This window comes from Cyclopterus lumpus, chromosome 5 (genome assembly GCF_009769545.1).
Source record: "Cyclopterus lumpus isolate fCycLum1 chromosome 5, fCycLum1.pri, whole genome shotgun sequence".
Taxonomy (NCBI): Eukaryota; Metazoa; Chordata; class Actinopteri; order Perciformes; family Cyclopteridae; genus Cyclopterus; species Cyclopterus lumpus.
Window position 1 is genome coordinate 6,967,060 of NC_046970.1, and position 23,881 is coordinate 6,990,940.

Genomic DNA, 23,881 nt, shown 5'->3' on the forward strand with positions numbered 1-23,881 from the left:
ATGTGCGTATACATGTTTAGGTATTTATATTTATATGTATGTATATATACATGTTTATGCATGTATGGATGTTTATATGTGTATGTATGTTCATATGTATGTATGTATGTATGTATCTATGGATTTATGTATCTATGGATGCATGTGTGGGTCTTTTATGTTTTATGTCCCTTTATATATTTAGGTACATTATTTATTTCACTCTGAATGTTGAGCATCTTTGGCAAAAACAAAAAGTCCTGCGGCTTGAATAAAGATATATGTGTCTGAAATGAACCTCTCTGACTCTCGGCTTCCCTTGAATACCAACCCAATGGCGTGCGTCTCATGGCAGCAACATATTAGACAGAGGTACATATTTGTCCATCTTTTTTTACACCTTTGCCAATAATTCAGTCTGACATGTTTGGTAACTTTGGGATTCTCACTGGTGTTAAAAATAAAAGTCCTTTGCGTTAGAAAAATCCATTTGTGGCGATACAACCAGCCTGCGTTGATTCCTGCACAATAAATAAGGTACATGTTATTTTTTCTCTCTCATTAAAATTTTTATTTTGTAAATGAAATATCATCTTGCAGTCTTCAGTCCTCCACCTCGCTCCTCTTCTTCGCCAGGATCAGGTGAGTCGTAGAGTCCTCCATGATATTAATTACATGATGCCAGCATGGCTGCATCGCCTTATTATCCTCCTACAACGCTTTCATCAATCAATAACGAGTGGCTGACATATGTCGCACTATTGGAATTGGCTGTTTAAAATTAAAAAAAATTTCTTTTTTTTTGTTGACTTTTTGCAGCCACGCTTTAAATAGCCCGTTGACCGCAGAATATTTGGTGGAGTGTGTGACAGGGAGAGCGACGCGCTGCCAAGACGTGTGTGCGGTTTTGAGGAGCGCGAGTGAAAGAGAGCGTGTTTATGTGTGCGTTGGAGAGGAGCGCGCGCGTGGGGGAGCCGCGCAGGGGCAATATAGTGAATGGCTGTGCTATTGCATCCTCCCAGGAGACCTCTAAAAAACACACGCACATTGTCCCGTCTACACACACACGCACGCACACACACACACACACACACACACACACACACACACACACACACACACACACACACACACACTACCTTAGCAGCGCGCTATGAACCCGCCTCCTTCACCCCCACCCAAAAAAAACTCCCATCTCGGTGCCATACCTCTATGCTCGCGCCGCCCCTCCACTAAAGTCAGCACACATCTCTCCTCCGCCAGACGCACCGAGAGACGGTGGTGTGCGAGCAAGGGAGCCCGTGCGTATTTACGCTCATCAGAATCCGGGGGGGGGGGGCGCGGGCGGAAAGTCCTGCGGAGTGCCCGCGGCGAGGCTGACGGGAGAGCCCCGGAGCCGGCAGTGAGTGACAGAGACGTCAGAGAGGAGGAAGGTCCGCACGAGATTGCTCGCTCATATTGGCTTTTTTTTTTTTATTGACTGCTCATCCGCGCGCGCTGTCCCGGCTGGCGTTCACGCGCGGCTGAGGAAGAAAGCAAACAAGTTGTCTATAAGAAGAAGGGTCCGATTCAGTCCGAGCGGCTCCAGATTTATATACAAATATATATTTGTTCAGCATCCCTCTTTTCTCCCCTCCTTCTACCCCGTCCCTTCTGAGTGCGGAGTGGCAGAAGGAGGGACGGGAGAACCCGGGCGGACTGACCGTGAAGCTGCGCGCTTTCCCGGTGGATGATCCACCGCATGCGGGGCGATGGATTAACAGCCTCCTATACGGACCCCTGCGGTTGCTTATTTTTTCTTTTCTTTTTACCACCTCCGACCCTCCTGTTCACCTCGGGATTATTTCAGCTCTCACCGACCTGCCCGACAATCCTTCTCGAGATGACCGAGGAATATGTTTTGCGGTGCGTCCTGATGCTCTGCTGTGCGCTCCTCACCGCCAACGCAAGTAACTGGCTGTAAGTTGGACACCGCATTTCTTCTACTCCTTGACTATATAAAGTGGAGCTCAACTCTCTCACCTCGTTCACCTGACCTCCTTTGCGTTCCTCCTCATCTTCACATGTCTACTCATCTTCCTCTTGTCTTCTTTCACTTGCCTCTCTGGTTAATTGTTAACCATCACGCACACACGCTCTCTCTCTCTCCCTCTCTCTCCCCCTCTCGCCCAGACTTAATAACTTACCAACACCGCTACATCCCCCCCCCCCCCCCCCCCCCCCCCCCCCCCAGATATCCATAAAGGTGAAATTCCATATTCCGGATTGAAAATGACACTGCATGCGTAAACAAATAAGTTGTAAACTATTATATTTAATGTCAGGTGGAAATGGTACAATAATATGCAATGCAAGTGCAGCCTGGAGAAAAAGGGTTTATAAAGTTGGCGTCTGGTGGTATTTTGGTTTGCTGAAGTATCAGGTTTTTGCCTCAATAAATTATATTTGTTCATGACGTAAATATCAGACGATTTGGGAAATTATTTTAGCAAGAAAGTGTGGAAAGAATTCCGTTTTTTTTGTGTGCAGCCTGTAAAACAAATTGTGAAACTGAAAGAAAAAAAACTATCTTGGAGGAGCCATTGGGGTCCTGACTTGTGTTCTTATAAAAATATATAAAAAACGTCTTTTGTTTTCATAGTCTTAACTTCATATGTTGTCCTCAGCGACAGCCTTTAAGAACATGACAGCCGGTGCTGCTGTTAATATTAGGCTGGTGTGTGTGTGAGGCCATGTTCAGCTGCATTTAAGCTAAACAACAAAGAAAGTTCCAAAGAAACTATTGAATGGATTGTCATAAAATCGATAACAATTGTAATACTTTTAAACAAATTATCAGTGCCTGCACATGGATATTACAAGGATAGTAAAACAATAAAAACAATGCCCTAAATAAGTAAAGAAGTATAGGACCACTACTAGCAGCATAACAGGGAACTACAGGGTATATCTCCAGGAGATGAGAAGAAATGTGAATCTCTAACCAAGTCATTATAAGCTCAATGTCAGCCTGTGTTGATATATGTATTTGAAGCGGTCAGACTGCGGTGTCTCCAAACACAACCGTGTGACTCCCTGTGCCACCTCTTCTTGGGGGCCGGGCCGGGTGTGTGTGCCTGCTCTCCCCGCAGCCTGTGTGGGAGGCGGTCAGGTGGGTTCTTGCATTCCTCCGCATGCAGTGCTCCGCTCCATTTTTCTGCCGCCAATCATTCCTTGCGTATAGCTCCAGCGGATTCACAAGCGGCGCTCATCATTCAGTGGGGTGGTTGGTTAGGTGGGTGCTTGGTTGGTCGGGTGCGGATGCCCATTGTCATTCTCTCCCATGTAAAATCGAGGCTCGGGTTGGTAGGAATTATTCCTGGCATTGATGATTATTATTATACGACACAGACTTTACGAGTCTTCTTATAGGAGGGGGTCTTAGGTTGTCACCTTTTAGCTTTTCTGCTTTTTGTACCTCGCTTCATTTCTCTGTGTTAAGAGGTCGTGAGACTTGCAATACGAGCACTACGGCCTCCCGTGTTGGCATGCGCGTAGAGCGCGGCAGATGGCCTAACTGGTATCCCTGACAGATTCATCAGAATAAATCAAACTGAGAGGCTTGCCAAACAGCACCGTCCGCCTTGAACTCTGTCACTGAGTGCAGGGTAATTGTGCTGTTTGGGGCTGAAGGCGTGGTGACAGCAGCAGCGCAGGGCAGGCATGTACAGGCAGGCCGCCGAGCTGCCAGTCTGCTCGACAGGAATCGCTCTGGGGAGGAAAACCTGTGTGGCGGAGCTGTGTGTCAGTCCTCGACGCCTCAACAAACTCCTCGAGCTTCAGCTGGTGCGCTCGGGGCCAAAAGGATGGGAGGCAATAGGGGGAGAAAGTGTTGCTGTTAGGTAGGGCCACAACCAATAAAAACATGCTAATCAACTGTACACACCAAGCAGTTTGCAAGGAGTCTTCATCAGTATATTGTTCTATGCTTATTTGTACCATAGACTGTATGTAAGAAGTGGACGTAGTCATTGTGGCGTCACCCATTGGTTTGTGGACTGCCGTTATGAACCCTCAAGTTTGGCTATTTGGTCGTTGCCATCTTGGATTTTTTGCAACCAATGAACTGGAGTTACCATATTTGGAATGCTGACGAGTGACGTAGGGACGACGTATACGTCTTTGGTAGTGGCAGCGACATGTCAATCACAGTTAGCCCGCCCTAAAAATGACTCTGCATTATGGTCCATTTGACTCTAAATGGACCATAATTTACTAAACGAACATCATACTGTATTGAAGAAGACTTGAAAATAGCGATTGAGACCATGAATTCATGTTTACAATGTTCACTGAGGGAATAAATCAAGTGAGAAGTAGAGTAATATTCTCATAGACTTCTATACGATCAGAGTTCTTTTTGGGGGGAGGCGCCCCCTGCTGGTCTGTTGAGAGAATGCCGGTTTAAGACAATTCCGCATCAGCGTCACTCTGCAGCACCGGAGGTTGCCTGATTCGTACGCCATGTAGTCTGTGCTGACTGTAATGTGAACGCATCTGCGTGACTGTGAAGTGAGTTAAAAATGTGAGAGAGAGAGACCACCGGTGGAGAGATTGGTCAGTGAGTGTTAGTCAGTGACGTTTGTGACGTGTTTTCCTGTTTCGTGGTTTTTCTTAATTGTTTCACGAAGTTTACTTACTTATTTACAGTGCTTATTATTCTGTAATAAGTATATTGTAATTATAAAATATATTATTATTACATAGTTGGGTGAAGAAATGTTTTTAATTCATGTTGTTAGATCACATCCAGTCCGACACTGTGATATGACACTAATATGGCATAAGTGTGGTCTTTCTTTAGTCTTAAAGGCTTCATGACAGTAGAGTGATATGATTTTCTGAATTTAGTAAAAGCGGCAAAGATCGATCCTACAATAACGTCACTTTATCGATATCGAGGTATTTGGAGAAAAATAAAATGGGAGGGCCCAATAATTTTAAAAAAGGCAGTGTTAAATGTACCATACTAAATCTCTGGAGTGTTTATTACTATTGCACTTTCAACTCTCAAAAGACAGAAATCCAAGCAGCAGATGGACAGATACCCTGACTTACACACTGAGTAGGAGTTAAACTACAAAAACACAGGTTCCTACATTTCCCATAATGCACAACTTCATTAGTTTGTTCAAATCAATTCAATTCAGTTTATTTTATATAGCCCATTATCACAAATTACAAAATTTGCCTCAGAGGGCTTTACAATCTGTACACATACGACATCCTTGTTCGTGCCTGTTAAATGGCCATTCTTTCAAACTCCAAACCTCCACTTCGTAACCGGGGCTATCGGTTATAAATTTGCGGTCTCCCGACCCAAACAGAGATGATCACTGTGACATTTGTTTTTACTCCTGTCAAGCACTTTGTGACTTCTGTCTGCTGTATAAATTAATTGTACTTACTTACATCGTCAGGGTTATTTTCTCAGACTTGACAAAGCTCCTCCCGAGCTCCACTGAAGCCTTTGTGCAGCTGTTTTTCTAAGGTCAACCAGTTCGGTCAGGTTGTGTGATTGATTCATGCGTCCTGCAACTTCTATGGGCTAGTGTTAACTTTTCCATAAGATGGATTGCATTTTGTTTGCCAAATTACCCCCCCATAAAAAAATTTAAAAATGTATTAACTTTGCAGTCATCAGTTATGTTTGCTGAGCTATTTTTACCGCCAAACATTCACCTCCTTCTATAAATTGCATTATGTTGCCTTAGTCTGTCAATTCCCCTATTTTATGTTTATTCATTTATTCATTGTGAAACATTATTATTAGTTGCAGCCCTGTGTGGAGAAATTTGACGGGTTATTATTGTTTGAAGAGGTTAAATCTCCACTGACACGTGTTGTATATAGAACCACTTTAATATCAAGACTAAACACTAACGTTGTTCTTAGGGTAGTTGTGACCTCTTCAGGCCTCTTCCCTTTTCCATGCAATGTGGAAGTAGGTGAAGTTGTGCCAGAAACCTCCCCCCTACTCGGCTCCTAAGTTATTATTGTTTCACACATCAAACGTGTCTTAAAATGACCATGATTCAGGACAGCTGGAGAGTTTCTAACACCTCTCAGCTGCTCTGACGTCACGCTCAACCACAGCCTGTTTGTTTACCTGCAGCTCTGCCTTCAGCCCGTCACCTTTAGCCCCTCAGCCAGGATGTGATCACTTTGCCAAATCTCTGCGGCCGCTGAGTCATGTGGAGCGTCGCGCTGCCCGAATGGGGATTTAAATGCTATTTTCATTAGTTTGTTCGTCATCACCCTCCTCCTCCTCCTATTCCTCCTCTTGCCCTGCTCCAACTGGTTCTGCTGCACCTGCGCGCTGCGCTGCTCCAGGGCTGCAGTGTGTGTGTGTGCGTGTTTGTATGTGTGTGTGTGTGTGTGTGTGTGTTGAGCCTCTAAACTGGCATCTTCCCCAACAGTGGCACACACTCAGTAATTACCACACTGGCCGCAGAAGAATGGTGGCCACACAACGCACGCTCCAACTCCCACATAGACGCATGCACAGCTGAACATGATGTTGGAGAAGAAGAAGGAAAGTTGTGTGTGTGTGTGTGTGTGTGTGGGTGTGTGTGTGTGTGTGTGTGTGTGTGTGTGTGTGTGTGTGTGTGTGTGTGTGTGTACAGGCATGGGTTTTGAAATCCAATTAAAAAATCTATGAATGTACTGGCTAGTGAGAAACCGAATGAAATAGCAAGAGGACTTTCAGTGGTTTTAACCCTTTCAGTTATGTATTACAGTTTGGAAGTTTAACAGTAGAGGTGTACATTTAAGAGATTCTGTTCTGGAGGGAAAACCAGGAAACCCAGGTACCGTAACTTTGCCTATAAGGTATAAAAAAGTTTAAATTATTCTTGTGAGGCTATATTTAGACAAGGCTGGCACTTTCACCCAAATGCCAACCGCAGTGTGCTAACAATTCAAACACGTTAAGCAGGCATACTTATTTGACCATCCTCACCTTCTTAGGTTTGCGCGTTAGCATGCTAACATGCTAACCTTGGGAGCCAAAGTGGAGCCAATGCAGAAGAGTCTTAAACCTGCATTCTCTCTACTGACCATCAGGGGGTGACTCCTCTAGTTGTATAGAAGTCTATGAGAAAATGACTACTTCTCTAGTTTCAAGTCTCCTTCATACATTTGCATGATGTTCATTTAGTAAACTAGAGTCCATTTAGAGTAAAATAGACCATAAAGCAGAGTATGCTTTCGGGCCTTGTGATTGACAAGTCGCTACTACGGCAATGTCCAGTCTGGGTGTTTACATGTTCGCCCAAAAATGTCTTATTCAGCGCTTGTACCGACTACTTCTGGTTGCTAAAATCCGAGATGGCGACGGCCAAAAACCCGAGCCCTGAAAAAACATAGTCCACAAACCAATGGGTGATGTCGCAGTGACTATGTCCACTTCTTAATTACAGTATATGATAGCACTAAACATCTAGCAGCTCATGGGATAATTAAATGTTAAGTATATGGTCAAAAACCAAAGTATTGGACAAATCAAAACATTTTGGCAAAATGGAAGTTGACAATGCTATGGTAAATGTCTGGTTGGATTTCAGCACAAAAGACATGGTTAGGGTAAGGGAAATATCCTGATATTGGCTAAAATGAGAAGGAAATTAAATTAAGCTTAGCCAAACATTGTGGTCATGGCCAAAAGAAATAGACGTTGACTGTAGGTATTGGGAAACAAACAAGTCTCCTGTGTTAAAGTCAAGTCTTCGGACTTTGTTGCTCTAAACTATCATCTGACTTCCTCCTTTGCTTCGAGCAGACAAGTGTCACTACTCTGCTAGAGGGCTTTGTCACTTCATTGTAAAGAAATGCTATTTTGGGGCATTTGCTGAAACAATTTGTTCAGGTTTTCTTGTCTATAATATAGACATACAAAATACTTTTGTTGACATGATTGTGGGGCTGGATGAAAAGTCAGGCCAATTCAGCCAAAGGTAAATGTCAATGTCAGTACGAGATTTCAGAACAATCAATCTGTTAGTTGTTGAATTGGATATTTCCGTCTAAACCAAAGTGGTGGACCGACCAAACGACTGACTGACCAACATTGGCATCCATAAAGCAGAGTTTCAAATATGAATGAAGCAACTGTGTTCAATTTCCAACGTGTCTTTTCATATACAATTGAGTAGAAACTGAAGAAAATGCCATGTTTGATGTGCCCATAAGCATCAAGGTTTTTGGGGGATTATTTAGCTAAATGGCTGGTACTGGTTGCACAAAATGCAACCGGTGGATGTGCAGTGTGCAATTGTGGTGCAACATCACTCACCCAGTATGCAGATGGAGCCGATCAGATGGCTGTAAATAGTCACCAGAGTAATGGAAAGGCCTTAATAAGAGGCTGCCTACTAACTGTTGCAAAACATAAATAAAAGAGTTTGTGTCCTACCCCAAAGCAAGCCAGCAAATATTATGGACTGTGTGAGACAAACTCATTCATGGCACCAAGATTTCAGTGCGCTGCTGAATTGACATCGACACACGAGTCACCAAGATACAAAACTGGAGCAGTCCAGAGAATAAAAACAAAAACAGTACTAACAAGGTAACACTGACTTAAAGGCACTACGAGGAACTTTCATTGTGTGTTGATTTTGCTGGTAGTGTTTCCGAGCACCTCCCTTCCCTTCAGTGGGCGCTGCAATATAGCTGTTGCCTCCAGCAGCATGGCTGTCGGTGTTGGCTCTCACCGGGGACGTGCGGAGCAGCAATAGAGAACCTCTACTTTACTCCTGGCTGGAGGAGGAGCTGCAGCGAAGCCGGATCTGGGTCTGTCCGGGGCGGGGCGGTCCCTGCTAGAATCTGAGCTGAAGGAGTTTATGGTGAACCTGCATGCCATAAATCAAAAGTCTGATTTCGCAGGGCAATCGGACCAGATGTCAGGAAGTAAGAATAACTAGACTGTAGAAATAAGCCAATATTCTTATTGTTTGCTTAAAAAGGTCACATCAGTTTTAGATTCTTACTTCATTACCTGTTAAAAATCCGTTAGAGTAACTTAAAGCAAAAGCCACCATGGTGGTTGTGAATAATCCATCCCACCGCTGTTTAGCAAAAGAAGGATTACATCTGGTATCTGTCTGAAGACGAGACAAAACCCTGAGAGCGGCCTTACACGGCTTCATTTATTTGTTCAGTTAAACTGTCACGAATCGGCTCTGGAGAAAGGATTAGAATCCTCGTTTATTTGCTCAGGAAAGGACATCTCCTTTAAAGCCTCGAATGGGTTGAGTGTTTGCTTTTTGAACACTTCACTTTCGGTCGGGAACAGTGGGTTCAAGTTTGGACGCCGTTTGCTGCCGTCAACATGAAGCAGAAGATGCGGCAGAAGAGCAACCACCATATGGGAAAACAAATGATGTTGGGAGTTGGTTTTGGCTCAGGCAGAATGGTTGTGATTGTCCTCTATACTACCAAATACTCTAGTAGTAGCATGACGGACTGACACATACAATAGATAACTCACCAACAGCACCTAACCCATATATTTTCATGCACTGTAGGATAATGAGCACACACACTGGTCCCTCTTTCTGCATCTCCATCTCGTTGTCTCTGTGTGTCTTTGTGTGTAAGTGTGTGAACATGCATGCACGTGTCCCCGACAACCATGGTTAGGTGCTAAAGAGATGGCAGCTGATGGGTAACAAGAGAAAGCAGAAACCTTGGCATTGCGGTACTTCCTGGCGCCTCACACTTCTTTACACACACGCACACACATACACACACACACACTTGAATGTGGTGAAGCCGTGACATGTTATTTTGAGCACTCTTGTCAACAGAGTGTGTACAATTATCGTAACACACTCAGAGACGCTCATGGCGAGCAGAGTACCGCCAGGACAGCTCCGGCTGACGAGGAAACACACGGGTCGCTGAGAGACAAGAGATGGTTCTGTGGGATCTACACCGGCGGCCATGTTTGAAGGGGCTCATGGTCTGGTGGGGGGGGGGGGGGGGGGGCAACAATGGCTGTGTATTTCTGAATGTACCCTGCAGCTTCTGTTCGATGCATTGGCTAGTAAAGCAATTTAAACAAGACAGGAACCGTGTTTTTGTGAACCAGGGGTTTTGTTAGACTTGACAGAAAGATAGAAGTGAGGCAGAGATACTGCTGAGGTGAACAGGACAGGTGCATGCCGGTTGTTCTACACTCAACTGGTAGGTAGTTATTGTAGTTTGGACCGCTCTCCAACACGGTCAGCAGCTCCAACAGTGGCTGGGACTCTAAAACCAATTTGAGCCCGATTGCTTTAATTCACTTCAAAACTTCCCCTTGAAGTGTTTTTGACTTTTTTTTATTTCCATCTGACAGGTCGTCGAGAATCAACGTCCACAAAGTTCTTTAGAAATCTTTTTTTTTCAACGTCGCTCCTTGTAACTCCAGAACGTGCCTGAGAATCATTGAGTTTTCCTCGGTATCAATGTAATCCAGTGAGTCGTCTGCACATCCACAGGGTGCGTTGCGAACTAGAAGGGCTCTCACTCCGAGAGCGCAGACCTTCGCCGAGGTCATTTCCATGGGGTGAAAAAGAATGTGCGAGTTCTTCGCCTTGTGATTCAATTGAATTTATTGGGTTCCTCCTTGGCCTCGCTTTTCAAAAGGTTTCATAAAAATTGGACATGCAGTTTTGTCCATAGTCTTGCTCACAAACTGACGAAACAAACCAAACCGAAAACATGACCTCGGGGCAGGAGGTAACGAGAACTAGTAATAGCTAATTTGGCGTACTTTTAATCGTTGCCAAAATGTACAGATATAGGTTAAAGCAAAGTAGGGCACCAGTTTGGGGTCTCTCACATTAAGATCCTGTCCAGGGGTGAAAACCCCTTAGTTATTACTGCAAGAGTATAAAAAAACATTTTAGGATATTTTGGGTAACATTAATGCTTTGACTTTGGTCTATATAAAAAAAAGGTATTTTCCTCCCTTTGAGTTACTAACTCCATAAACATTTCCTTTTTATTTGACAATGTAAAGCTTAAGGAGGTCATAGTATTCTGCTCAGTAGTGATGGCTAAGTATCAGATAGGTGAGAACCGTGCTGATTGTTCTAACCATACACACAGAGGGTTCTTTCTTTATACACAAAAACTTGTGTACAACACACAGTTTATACACGTGTGTTAACTGTGTAAATAGTTAGCAGGAATGGTGCGTGTCCAAACCTGCCCGCCGCACATAAAGAATTCCACTTTCAACAGCAAGCTTATCTCCTTATCTATCCAAACTGAATGTGGAAATAAAAAACAACAACCACAAACTCCATCAATTATGCAATCACATTTCTTCTCAGCTCGTGATTTCATTACCTTTTAATCCAACAAATTGACAGTATGGGAGATCCAAGCATTAGTCTGCATTAGTTTCAAGCCTTCGTCTTCACTCGCTCAGTTTGCTGCTCTTTCATTTGAAGCTTAAAATTCTCAACGAAACCAAATTAGACCTTACTCTCTGCGTAATATCATTTTATCCCTTGACATGAAATATGCCATAATTAATCATGAATTAACAAGACACATTTATAATCTCTAATTCTTGTCCAACCAATTGACAGGGCTGGTTCCAAGAGGTCACGGGACACTGGCCCCCTAATCTGATCGGTCACCTCAATGCTTCATCACTAAGGCTACTATTTTTTGTTTTAGGCATGCCGGTGGCATTGCTCTCTGGATGGCAATGCCAGTGTGTCTGCTGACATCTCAGCAACCACTGGATGGAATGTGGTTTTGTTTAAACATTCATGGTCCACAGAAAACAGAGAAATCCTAATGACTTTTGGAAAAAGCTCTAACTTTTCATCTTGCGTTGTCATCAAGTCAAAATCTCAATTTGTCCAAAACCTCGTTGGATCAACAAATATCAGCTAATGACATACCAATCACCTTCAGTTGTACTTGATACAAATGTTAGCATCGTCATTGAGAGCACGTGGGCAAGTCGATGTCATTAGTCATCATGTGTACTCTTGAGTAAATATTGGTCAAAAGGACGAGATGCATACATTTTTACTAACGATGTCAATCAACAGAAGGAGTGGGAAGGAACATGCTTTCAGCTCTTCAGTAAATCCTGAAAGAAAATAGAAGCAATTCAAGTTTTGTTGTGAATTTTGAAGCTTTTACGTGTATTGAAAAAGGCGGTTGCTAAACAAGTGTCTAAATGAGACTCCAGAGGTTGTCGGGGACATTAAACATTTTCACGGCAAACAAACTCATGCACCAAGGAGTCTGCCTTTAAAAAAACTGTCTGAGCAGTAGTTGTGTTTCTACTTGTGTTATTGCGAACTAAACTCTCCAACTTGTAGATTCACGCTGGATGTCATTGCTAAGAGGAAAGACTTCTGTAGAGAGAGGTACGTGCGCTCAATCAAATGAGCAGTTTGAAAGCTTGGCGGTGGTGACGTTGCTTTATCCATGTGGTTAGCTAGCTGATAAGATGACTTTACCAAAACACAACAATGGTCACAGGAACACAGCACAGGAATCGTCTTTAGCCAAGTCCTACATTTAGAAACAATCTGCAGCAAGTGGTTACCAAGAGCCACACACCTCCAACAATGGTATTAGTGTTACATCACCTGAAAGACCTTCATGGGCAGAAATAAGACATTAGAAAGCACGACAGTCACAGTAGGACAGGCTGATGCCAACGGTAATTGATTCCTGGCCTTGAGTGGGCCACAGCACTAACACCAGGCAAGGAGGTCAATTTCATGGCTTTTATTGCCACTTTTCCCCTGTGTGAAAGTGTGTTTTTTGTGTATACGTATGTGCCTGTGTGTGTGTGAGTGGTTGTGGTGTTGGCAGAGCATGTTATTTTTAGGGGGAAATGAGCTCTAGTGGAGCCAGCAGCATATAAATACACCCAGACACGCGCATGGACACACACACACACACACACACACACACAAACGCACAGACACATGCAAGCCTCTAGATGCTCAGTAACTACGTTAACTGGACTTACCAGACGTATTTCACTTCCACCTCTTTCCCCTCTTATCACTTTCCTGTCTCCATGCTTTGCTTTTCCATTTTTTTTCCTTTTGTACTACGAATGATCCCCTTTGACCTATTTCCATTGTGTCATGCTCCCTTCCCTTCTAATCTTTCATTCCTTTCTTTGAAGCTACCGTTTCCCTCCTGCATTTATTTCATTTGTCATTGAATACATAAGAGCAAAGGCTATTTTGAGCAATGTGATTTAAAATTAGATCTACGTAGTCCTTTATACAAAAACCCACCCACTGTTGCTACCACCACCGCCCCAAAGCTCCTGAACCAACTGCTGCAGGTCAGCGGGGCTTTATTTTTAATTTACATTTTGATGTTTTGTACAATATGCATTTTATGAGTTTCATTCCTCAATGAGGGAATGGTTAGTATTTAAATTTTTTAAATGCACTCTTGAGAAAAATATTACTAGAGCATGTTATTTCAATATATTAAAGCAGAGTTTATGTCAAAAATTACAATGTTTTTTTAATTTTCACTATATGTTACAACATCACTATATTTTTTATTTTCTATTTTAATATTTCAAATCAACAAAAAGCTTTCAGTATGCAGGTGGCCATTCATTCACATGAAAAAACTGGTCCGACACCTTCAGATCCCAAGAATATTTTTGATACTCTCATGTCAATCCATTATTTTTGGGACATATTTATCATTCCAATAACAAGCCTGTAGTGAGGCATAGTTTGACAAAATAAAACCATTTTGTCAATGTGGCTGGAAAGTGCGTGTGGAAAAGTGAATCTCCAACTTTTGGAAATGGAACACCCCCCCATCCCATCCTCGAGTTGTTATACTTATATCATGGACACTTATCAAGGAAAGAAAACTTAACTGACAGACAGGTTACTTTCACCAATGGTGAGTGGGTAATGCAACAAGGAGCAGATGCACAGTTGTTACGGTGATTCAACTGTTTCCTGTGGTTATGTGAGGCGGCCTCAGAAACCTGCCAGCCAATCAGATACACTTATTTAAACTGTGTTGAAAGTCAGTGTAGTTTTAAACATAGTGGACCGTTCAGGTGAAGTTGTATCTGTTTCACGTTGGTGTCTGAGCGCTTTAGTGTATCATCCGAATGTTGAAGGGAAACTTCTGTATTTTTCACGTGTTTGTGTCGAAGTGACGAATGGGGACAATAATATTAGAAATTGGTCCAGTATTAAGTGAGAGTTGACTCGTTGCCAGAGAGAGGAGCGCCGGTGTTGTCGGAGTGGAGAAATTGTGGCTCAGTGTTATCTAGAAGATCTTCGACGTCATGGCTGGATATTTGGAGTTGGGCGATGTGGATGAGGCCTTTGAATTAAACGTCACATCTCATGAGATTACAGAACAGACTCCTCCTTGAGCTAGTCTTGGTTAGACGCAATTACAGACTGGAACCAGTGAAACGGTGAGGAGTTGTTATTTCTCTGTAGGGTGCTTTCCATAATGTTTTCAGACACTTACACTCCAAACCATTGGGAGCCTGTCAGTGGCAAAAACTAGTGCTTTTTAGCTCATTGACACATGGGCAGATTCCCCGGCTGCTGCGTTGCCCCTCAATACTGGACAAAAGTGTTTGTCGTTGTCCACTTAAACACAAAAACATGGGGACAACAGAGTACAGGATGAAAATGATCAAAATCTCCCTTGAAGGATAGCTCAAATATGTAAATGATTGATTCAGACACAGGTCAGAGGTCAGCTTCAGCACAGCTCAGATTCAGTGTCTTGTTAAGACAAGGGACTTGGGACAACAGGTCAACATAGTGCTGAAGTGAGTCATAATTAGAAAGCTTTTGTTTCTGTGCTGCTCCGCCTGATCTTTCTATTCTCCCTTTGGAAATCACCGAGGTCTGGTGGCAGCTTTTCTTGGACGTGCAGCTCGATGCGACGCATATTGAAGCATTTTATGGATTCGCTGACAGCATTCAGATGTTTCACATGCTGATTTCTATAAATGTAGATCTTTATTGTTTAGGTCCAGACTCCAGATTCAAACTTATAAATATCGGTCATTACAGAACATTCCATCAGAAACTGGTCTAACTACGAAAGTGGGGACTATATTTTTCTTTCTGTCTTTTTTTGGACACATGACCCCGCGCATCACCCAATCAACGGAGGTGTTTTTCCTCAGAAACCATCTGGTTCATCAGGGGAGCCACAACAGGTTCAGTGCGGTAAAGTGGCTCGAGGTAAACTGAGAGGATAGTGCCCTCTACAGCTCACTATATGTTTTACATCCTGTAGGTGTCCACTGCAGAGGGGGGGAAGGGGAGGGTTAGCTCAGGTCACACTTGTCTTCATACGAGCACTTTGAACCTCTGCCGCCTGCCGTCTCTCTGCCCGCCACGCCGAATGAAAGGGGTTTTCTGTAGCACTTCACTTCATTGGCACAAAACTAACGCACAGAATATTGCCCACTCGTCAAAGTCGAGAACTGTAACCCTGCCGCAGCGCCGCTCGCAGGCAATGTGCACAGCGCCTCGGTGGAGGAGAGCTCTCTTAGGCCCTTTTCTTGCAGCTCTCCTCCTTGCATTTCCCACCCATGCTATATTTACCTGTCGCTGTGTACCTCTGCTGTGTGCTCAGCACTGGAAAGGCAAACACAAGGGTATTTTCATATAAATACACAGTAGACGGGATGGATGCATAGAGTGCGCTACAGTAGTTCGCTGAAGCGCATTACTGTCATGCAGATGTGTCCAGTCTCCACCTGTCACCTCCCCTTAAGACCTCTCTTAAACCATTGCCGGTTTCTTTTCATGCTGAACACTAAAGAAAGGCTGCAACTAAAGCTTAATCTGTCAACAGTTTTTGTGTGGGATTTATTTCTTTGTTGTTTACCAAAAGAAAATAGTGACATACGCTGTTCACAAGTTGCCAGAACCCGGAGGGGTATTTACTAATTGCTTCTACAGTCTGACAGCCCAAATGTAGGGTCAATTTAAAAAATCTTACCAAACTGTAAAAAACAAATAAGTAGCAAAATAATACTCATTTCTGAAGGTGAAACCAGCATATATGCAGTTTGACATTTTGGGAAAATACGCTTCTTGGCTTCCTGCTGAGAGTTAGATGAGGAGATCCGAACCTCTGAAGCCAATAGAAGAAATAGCCTGGCACGTAGTTGTTTTAAAACATCCAACTTGTTGTTTCACTAGTCTTTGTATTGATTAAACAGTTAATAATCATTAATAGATGAATCAGTGAGCATCAGAAGAACCCGTAGAAGCCCAGACAGTTGTTTCTCCTTGTTTCCAGTCTTTATGATAAGCTAAATTATTTACCGTACAGACATTATGGGTTATTACTTTAAACATTTTAATCAATCTTCTCTTCTTAGTCTGCAAGAAAGCAATATATGTATTTTCCGAAACAACTTAACTACTTTAACCACTGGAGAGAAACAAGGTTTGGCACCTGGACCCGTGGTCCCCCTTTATGTAACAGAGAAAGCTCCACTTTCCAGCTCCCAGAGCTTTCAATCGCATCTCAAGGTTTTCATTCAGTGAAGCTCTGACAGCTCGTACGTGGACCTTCAAGCTTTCTTTCTTTTGTTTCATAGGACATAACTGTTGATGCATTATCGCAAACATGTTGTTGATTCATTTGATGTTGACTAAAACGATCGAATAAACTTTACAACTTTGACAAAAGATTATTTCAAAGCAAGAAATCATTTTCCTATATAATTCATTTAAATAAATACACAAAGATTAGTAAAGTAATATACAACTAAATAATCGTGAAAGAAAGAAAAACAACAACAAAGAACAAAGAAAATAAATAAGCCTTAAAGAGCCAATTTCTATGATCTCCAACAGTCTGTCAAGTCAGCATCCATCAGCCAATGAGGCAACACGATGACGGCCGTGGCCCATCGATGAAGTGCAACGCACACCTACAGTATATACCAGCAACTGGATGTCTGTGGCGACGCCCGGAAAAGTACACACACAAAAATGGAACTATGCACACCATTCCAAAAAACCTAAAGCTCATGACCAACAAAAACACTCCAGACTGCCAAACTCCAAGTACACAAATCCCATTGTCCTCACTCAAATAGAAATCCAAATGATCCAAGACCGGAGTGCCACCTTTACTAAGTGCAAGATTTAGGATTGTGTTCTTTAGGTGTTTTTGACTTCAATAACGGCAACTTTTTCATGAACAATGCAGTAATTCATATTTATAATGCAAGTGGTTGAAATGGGAGTTTTGTGTGTTATTCACCATTTCTTATGTTAGCCTTTATTTCCTGCCTTCAGATAACAACCTGCGTCATAAACGGCTCCTCTGTTTAGAATTATCTCTTATTTTCAGTCCGAGCCTCCCATAGGGCCGTGGGGGGTGCTCTGGGTGGGAGGTATGGAGCATTCCACCTGGACCGTGGTGCGTTCGCGTGTGTGTGTTGCATTACACGTCGCAGCCTTCACAACATCACCAGCTCCACTGGGCTTAGGCCCCTGGGATTTAAGCATGCAACCACCAAGAGGCCAGAGAGGAAAGAGGGAGGGGAATGAGGATGAGATGTGGGGATGATGGTGCGCGTGTGTGCGTGTGCGCGCGCGTGTGCGTGCGATGCTCTGTCCTTCTACGGTTCGACTCCTCTGTCTCTTTGTTGAGGCGTTTCGTTAACCTCGTTTTCTGGGAAGCGAAGGGCATACACATGCAGAGGGAGCAGATAAAAGTGAGACGGGGATGAAACGCTCACACACACTGGCCCAAGGCCTCTGCTGAACTTTTCCCACGCGTCTACACACACACACACACACACACACACACACAAAGACGTATCCAGAAAATGACTCGCATAGTGGCTTATCCGATGTTTATTAAACGTCTCCAAGGTGAACGTCGGGCCAGCGGGGTTGCCCTCCAGCTGTTTGTGTCTTTTCACCAGTGGGATGCCGTCCGTCCCGACTGTTGTTGCCTTGTGTTTTTCTCTCCGTGGTTGTTCTCATCGCCGTCGAACGGTCTCCCAGCTGGATGCCTCCACCCCGAACGTAGCGCTGTGCCCAAGGCTACGCTAAACAACAAAGAGGGATCAAACGGCACACATGGCTTTGATGAAACCCTCCCCCCCCTCACTACTGCAATAGAGCAAATCAGAGCTGGGCAGAGCCGAGTTGGACTCCATCCACACCGGGAAGGGGGTCGGGACCTGTAGATTTTGGGAAAAGATATAACCACGCAAAGGGCTCGTGGATAGAGAGTGGGCTTTAGGGTTCCCCCAAGAGTTTAGATTTACGGCAACTCCATTAGTATATATTTTTTTAAGTGTTATATTTATTAGTGTAATACACTAATCCATACTTCCTGCCACAATCGTCTTTGGTCTGGTTTCGTGGTTTTGTGGTTTCAGCCAGGACGCAGTAAAATGAGGTCTTCAAATCATTTATTGGCCACTTGGAGGCAGCGGGAACAAGTTGTGAACACAACATTGACATATTATCCCCTTTTAAGGTTTTTGATATGGCGAACTTGTCAGCAGGAAAGCATAATAAAATACTTTGGGAACATACGACACATTATAGAGCTCCTCTTGTCAACTGTGAATGTTTCTTAATTGATAGAGCCTCATGCCGCCATTGGTGTTTTCTATTATTATTACAGTCTATTAGGGTTGATTGCACTTTGAGCCAGGTCTAATTATACTCCACTGTCTATTTAAAATCGCTGTAAAGGGCGAATGTGAGCTCTGGCAGCGTGAACATATCCCTACTCGTCTTATTTTGCCGCTTGGACAGAACCCTTTATCTTCGTATCCTGATGCAGGTGGATGGCGTGTGGTCAACGTCGGGAAACGGTCATCGCCAGTTAATATAATATATATAGTATAATAATATAATTTTGGTTTTACGCGAGGCACATTTTTTAAATGAATTGATGCACTGGTTCAGGTTTTCCACAGGTCCATCTTGGATCAGTAATATGTTGGACCTGTAAAGACCTCTAACTGTAGTTTAACTCTCCAACTAAAGATGCAGCCTTGCTCATAGCTTTTCTACAATTTTATAGGGCCTGGTTTTCACTTAAAACATAAAACAAACCCAGTTAAATATATTGAGTGTGTGAAACATCAACTTAATTTGGCTGCATTCTACTTAAAAGAAAAGCTTATAGCTGAAATATAGCTGTCAAACTTACAGATAATATATGCTTGATAAACTTAATTCTGTCTCGGTAAGTGTTCGTGGGTGGTGTTTTCACAGAGTCGCTTAATTCATAGTTAATATAGAAATAATCATTAGTGCAGCTTCAAACTAAAAGTGTGTGGGGGGGGGCTCCTGAGTCAACCTCACGAGAGAGTGAGGTCACCCCATGGTGGGCGGATGTGGCAGAGTGGCAGAGAGCGGGGTTATCGCAGTGATGAGTGCTAAATACTGACAGTGTCTGGAGGGGAAGAGAAAAGGAAGGCCATCAAAGAGACGGAGAGAGAGAGAGATGTTATCTGAGCTGTTGAGAGGAGGAGACGAGAGGGTGGATGGAGAGGAGGAGCTATTTGACCTCTGGAAGGATGATGCACTAATTATACGACCACATTTACAAATAGCACTGACGATGATGCACTGATGCAACACTTGCACAGTACCATCCAAGCTCAGGAGGGTGTAAAGGAGCTGAGATGTAGCAAAAAGACGATCCATGCCTAGCATAATAAAATCAATAACTTGGATTTCACAAGAACTTTTTTTTGATACCAGTCAGCTGGTGTGCAACATTGGTGGCGCCACGTTGTGTTGTGCATTATTATAGCGCTGTCAATGATCTGACAGCCGAATTCTCTGCAATTTGGATGTGTGCCACGGCTTGATTGAGACGGGCTAGCAGGGCTTTGCCGAGGTATGTGTGGTCTTGGGAACTCATAACCCAGGATTCATGAAACAAGCTTTCGAGAACCCTTAAGGGAAAACATGTCCGCCTGAAAGTTAATTTTGTTGGAATTTGCCCTTATTAAGGGCCATTTTTGATATTCTGTCCACCGTATGGAGGAGCCTGCAAATACTAAAACATTTAATAGTGTTTTACTATTATCATAATAGTTTTTATTAGCTATTAGTTGTGTTGTCCTTAAAGAATCAGCAGTGGTGCTATATTTCACATAGGATGTCAGCTATGGACAATCGGATGTAAATGTGCCGCTCGGATTTAATGCAGTTTATGTTTTATATATTTTCTCTATATTGCATGTTGACTCTTAAATATACTTTGGGTTTTGCCTGGTAAACGACAGCATGTCTTTTTATCTCCCTGAAGTTCAACATTTTTGGGAAATACATGTGTGTGCGTGTGTGTGTGTGTGTGGGTGTGTGTGTGTGTGTGTGGGTGTGTATAATCACCTGAATATATTTGCATTTAGAATGCGCTTTTTTTTATCAATACATGGAGAGGGTAGCCTAGCTTAGCATAAGGATTGGAAGCAGGGGGTAAACAGCTAGCCTGTATTCTGTTAACTTGGGAGTATGAAAAAGAATTTTAAGAGCATTTTGCCCCCCATGACAAACTTCAAAAAGGTTTGTGGAACACAAAAAGAGACAACTGCCCACAACAATGTGTTAACACGTAAGGAAATCTATGTCAACAGTCTGTCTACTTGTTCTAGTGCTAAGTCATGAATATAAACACAAAGTGGCTGACTAGTTTCCACTTTTTACAGTGTAATTTAACTGTCCTTCAAAACTATATGACTGTGTTACGTGGACCTGCACTTGAAATGAGTTCAGGTTCTGCGAAACTTTCCATTGTTTGAGGAAAGTACACATTTTAGACTCAACCAACGTTTACATGAGTGCACGTTGAGCAGTGTAGACGGTACATAATCAGGGCTGCTGGCGCGTTGGGAGACTCACCGTCAGCTTATGAGGAAGCCTATTTCTGTAAGGTGCAGCTGGGACTGAAGATATGAGACTGAAGTGAGGTGAGGTGGATGTGTGAGGGTCAGGGCATCCAGACTGATGCCATTTTCTCACACATCTTAGATTGTGTGTCTGTGTGTGTGTGTGTGTGTGTGTGTGTGTGTGTGTGTGTGTGTGTGTGTGTGTGTGTGTGTGTGTGTGTGTGTGTGTGTCTCGTATATCTCCCCGACCTGTCTGGCCTGGAGGTGGTGTGTATGATAAGCCACTTTCCCTCCTCTCAGTGTCCTCACAACCAGACATTTATCCAAAACATTCCCACAACGTCATGGGAACCAAACCCCTTCTGTACACAAGCTGTGCTTCTTCTGAATGTTGTGCTCAAATCTCTGTCTCGCCTGTATCTCACCTCACGCCACTTTAAACACAGACATCAGATGCTGTACCTTCAGCTTCTTCTCCTGAATGTTCCTTTGCTGCCTCCACGTTCTGCTGCACACTAACAAGGTCCTGTTGGTTGTCTTTTCTTTCTGTCAGGTACCTGGCCAAGCTGTCGTCAGTGGGAAGCATCCGGGACGAGGAGACGTGCGAGAGGTTACGAGGCCTCATCCAGAGACAGGTACAGACCTCCACCTTTGTGCACCTGGTTTACTGTAAAGTGTGTGCAGCATGGGGTATCAACTTTTGGTATCTGCTTGTGATTGCTATTTTATTCCAGGACAAATATACGTCTAATGAGAAAGTGACGTATTGTGTTGTGCTGGTGCTCTCTGCTGATGCACCTCCTGTGTGTCTCCGCTCCAGGTCCAGATCTGTAAGCGCAGTGTGGAGGTGATGGATGCGGTGCGTCGTGGAGCCCAGCTGGCTATAGACGAGTGTCAGTTCCAGTTTCGCAGCCGCCGATGGAACTGCTCCACTCTGGAGACCATGCCCGTGTTTGGCAAAATCGTCACCCAGGGTAAGATGATGCACCGCCGCCATTCCTGCCACCAACTGCCTTTCCCGCAAGCTTGACACAAAAGAGATCAGCCTCAATCCCAACTTGTCACATAAGGCAGATGTTTGATAAGGACCCCACGGAGAAGCTTAGGTTTCGGTTGGGCTTAGTCAAAAATAATAGTTTGGGTTAAAATGACATCACTTCGGTGAACTACTTAGCTTACGTTCAGCGACATGATGTAAATTAGGAAAGTTGCGCAACGTGGCCTACTTAAACTGCTGCAAACTGGGAACACAAACAGTGGTCTCCCGTGTTTGCTTGATCCATCCATCGCCGCCGACCACTAACCCCCTTGGCCTTGTCGCTCGTTATACTACGTCATCGTGGGCGGCCCGAGGCAGTCACTTTGAGTGACAGATATTGCTTTACATTGGGGTTACTTGACAGCCCTGTGCATCAGGGCCATGACAAAACGTTGGGATTTGACGGGATTTAACGCCCTGGAAATGAGACCGAGCTGGCCCTACAGCTGATTGACACTAAAACAACTTCATCAGTCAACTGTCCAACCTGCATGCGTTTAGAAAATGTGGATCATTCCATTCCATTCTAACATATTGTGACATTTTAGAGCTGGTTTCCATTTGTATTGGCTTAACCAGCTCCTGTAAGTCAATGTCGGTGCTCCCTCCCTGAGACTTTAATACAGTCTTCATCTGTAGAGGTTTTCTTGCCATTCAAAATGAGAAGCTCTTTTCAGTTACATAATGAAACAATACGACTGTGTGTGCCTGTGTTTGTGTATGTGTTAGGCACCCGTGAGGCAGCCTTTGTGTATGCCATCTCAGCAGCCAGTGTGGCGTTTGCGGTCACAAGGGCCTGCAGCAGTGGAGAGCTGGAAAAATGTGGCTGCGACCACAATGTACATGGAGTCAGTCCAGAGGGTAGGTCTCTCTTTCCCTTTCACACATTCACACACACACACACACACACACACCCAAAGGAAACAGAAGGACCAACTGATCCAGTACATTTGAATGTAATAATTTTGAAGGCAAAATAATGTAACATTTTAAATATTCATTTCATTTTTGAAAAGGCCAGACAGATGTCATTAGTAGCATAATAATAATGCCATCTTATCTACATGTGTATTGAGACAGATCTTTGCCACATTACCACAATGAACCATCGATACAGATTTATCTTAATGTGTTCTCATAGGGTTCCAGTGGTCGGGCTGCAGTGATAACATTGCCTATGGCGTGGCCTTTTCCCAGTCCTTTGTGGACGTGAGGGAGAGGAGTAAAGGCCAATCCCCCAGTCGGGCTCTCATGAACTTGCACAACAACGAGGCTGGCAGGAAGGTAACTGGCTGCTCTTGACGTATTTGCACTTTACATATACACACTTCTTTTAGTACAACTCACAGTCAGGTTTTTCTGTACTGCTTTGGCAGTTCCCCCACAATATTTGTTTGACACAAGTTGTTATGTCTTAAGTCACCCAAGAGAAGTCCAAGTCTTTATTAATTTGAGACAAGTCACAGCCAAGTTTCAAGACATTCAAATAATGCCAGCTCAAGTCTTCAAGTCAATATCAATATACATTATAAAATATGTACGTTAAGTCAAAGCAGTCAAAATCAAATACCAATCCTTTGTTTTTGTGACAAGTCTACAGCTCAGGGAGCAGTAGACTATGCGATTGTAGTCAGGGATATTATGCATTGTCATCACATTATTTCAAGGTCTTTCTGCTCACCAAAACGTCTTTGGCATCTCTGCAGGCCATCCTGTCCCACATGCGTGTGGAGTGCAAATGTCACGGCGTGTCAGGGTCCTGTGAGGTCAAGACCTGCTGGAAAGCCATGCCGCCCTTCCGCAAAGTGGGCAATGTCATCAAGGAGAAGTTTGACGGCGCCACTGAGGTGGAGCAGCGCGAGGTGGGCACCACCAAAGTCCTGATGCCTCGGAACTCCCAGTTCAAACCTCACACGGACGAAGATCTGGTCTACCTGGAACCCAGT

General features: G+C 43.7%; 1 protein-coding gene across 1 annotated transcript in view; it reads left to right on the forward strand.

The window, feature by feature from the left end:
* Window positions 1-1,240: 1,240 nt before the first annotated feature.
* wnt4 (wingless-type MMTV integration site family, member 4) overlaps window positions 1,241-23,881 on the forward strand; it is a 24,414-nt gene continuing 1,773 nt past the window's right edge. The window contains exons 1-6 of the mRNA XM_034533684.1: window positions 1,241-1,938; window positions 21,450-21,531; window positions 21,717-21,870; window positions 22,665-22,796; window positions 23,077-23,219; window positions 23,642-23,881. The exon at window positions 23,642-23,881 is cut by the window's right edge and continues 1,773 nt beyond it. Coding sequence (XP_034389575.1) covers window positions 1,709-1,938; window positions 21,450-21,531; window positions 21,717-21,870; window positions 22,665-22,796; window positions 23,077-23,219; window positions 23,642-23,881 — 981 coding nt within the window. The 5' untranslated portion in view covers window positions 1,241-1,708. The remainder of the gene's footprint in view (window positions 1,939-21,449; window positions 21,532-21,716; window positions 21,871-22,664; window positions 22,797-23,076; window positions 23,220-23,641) is intronic.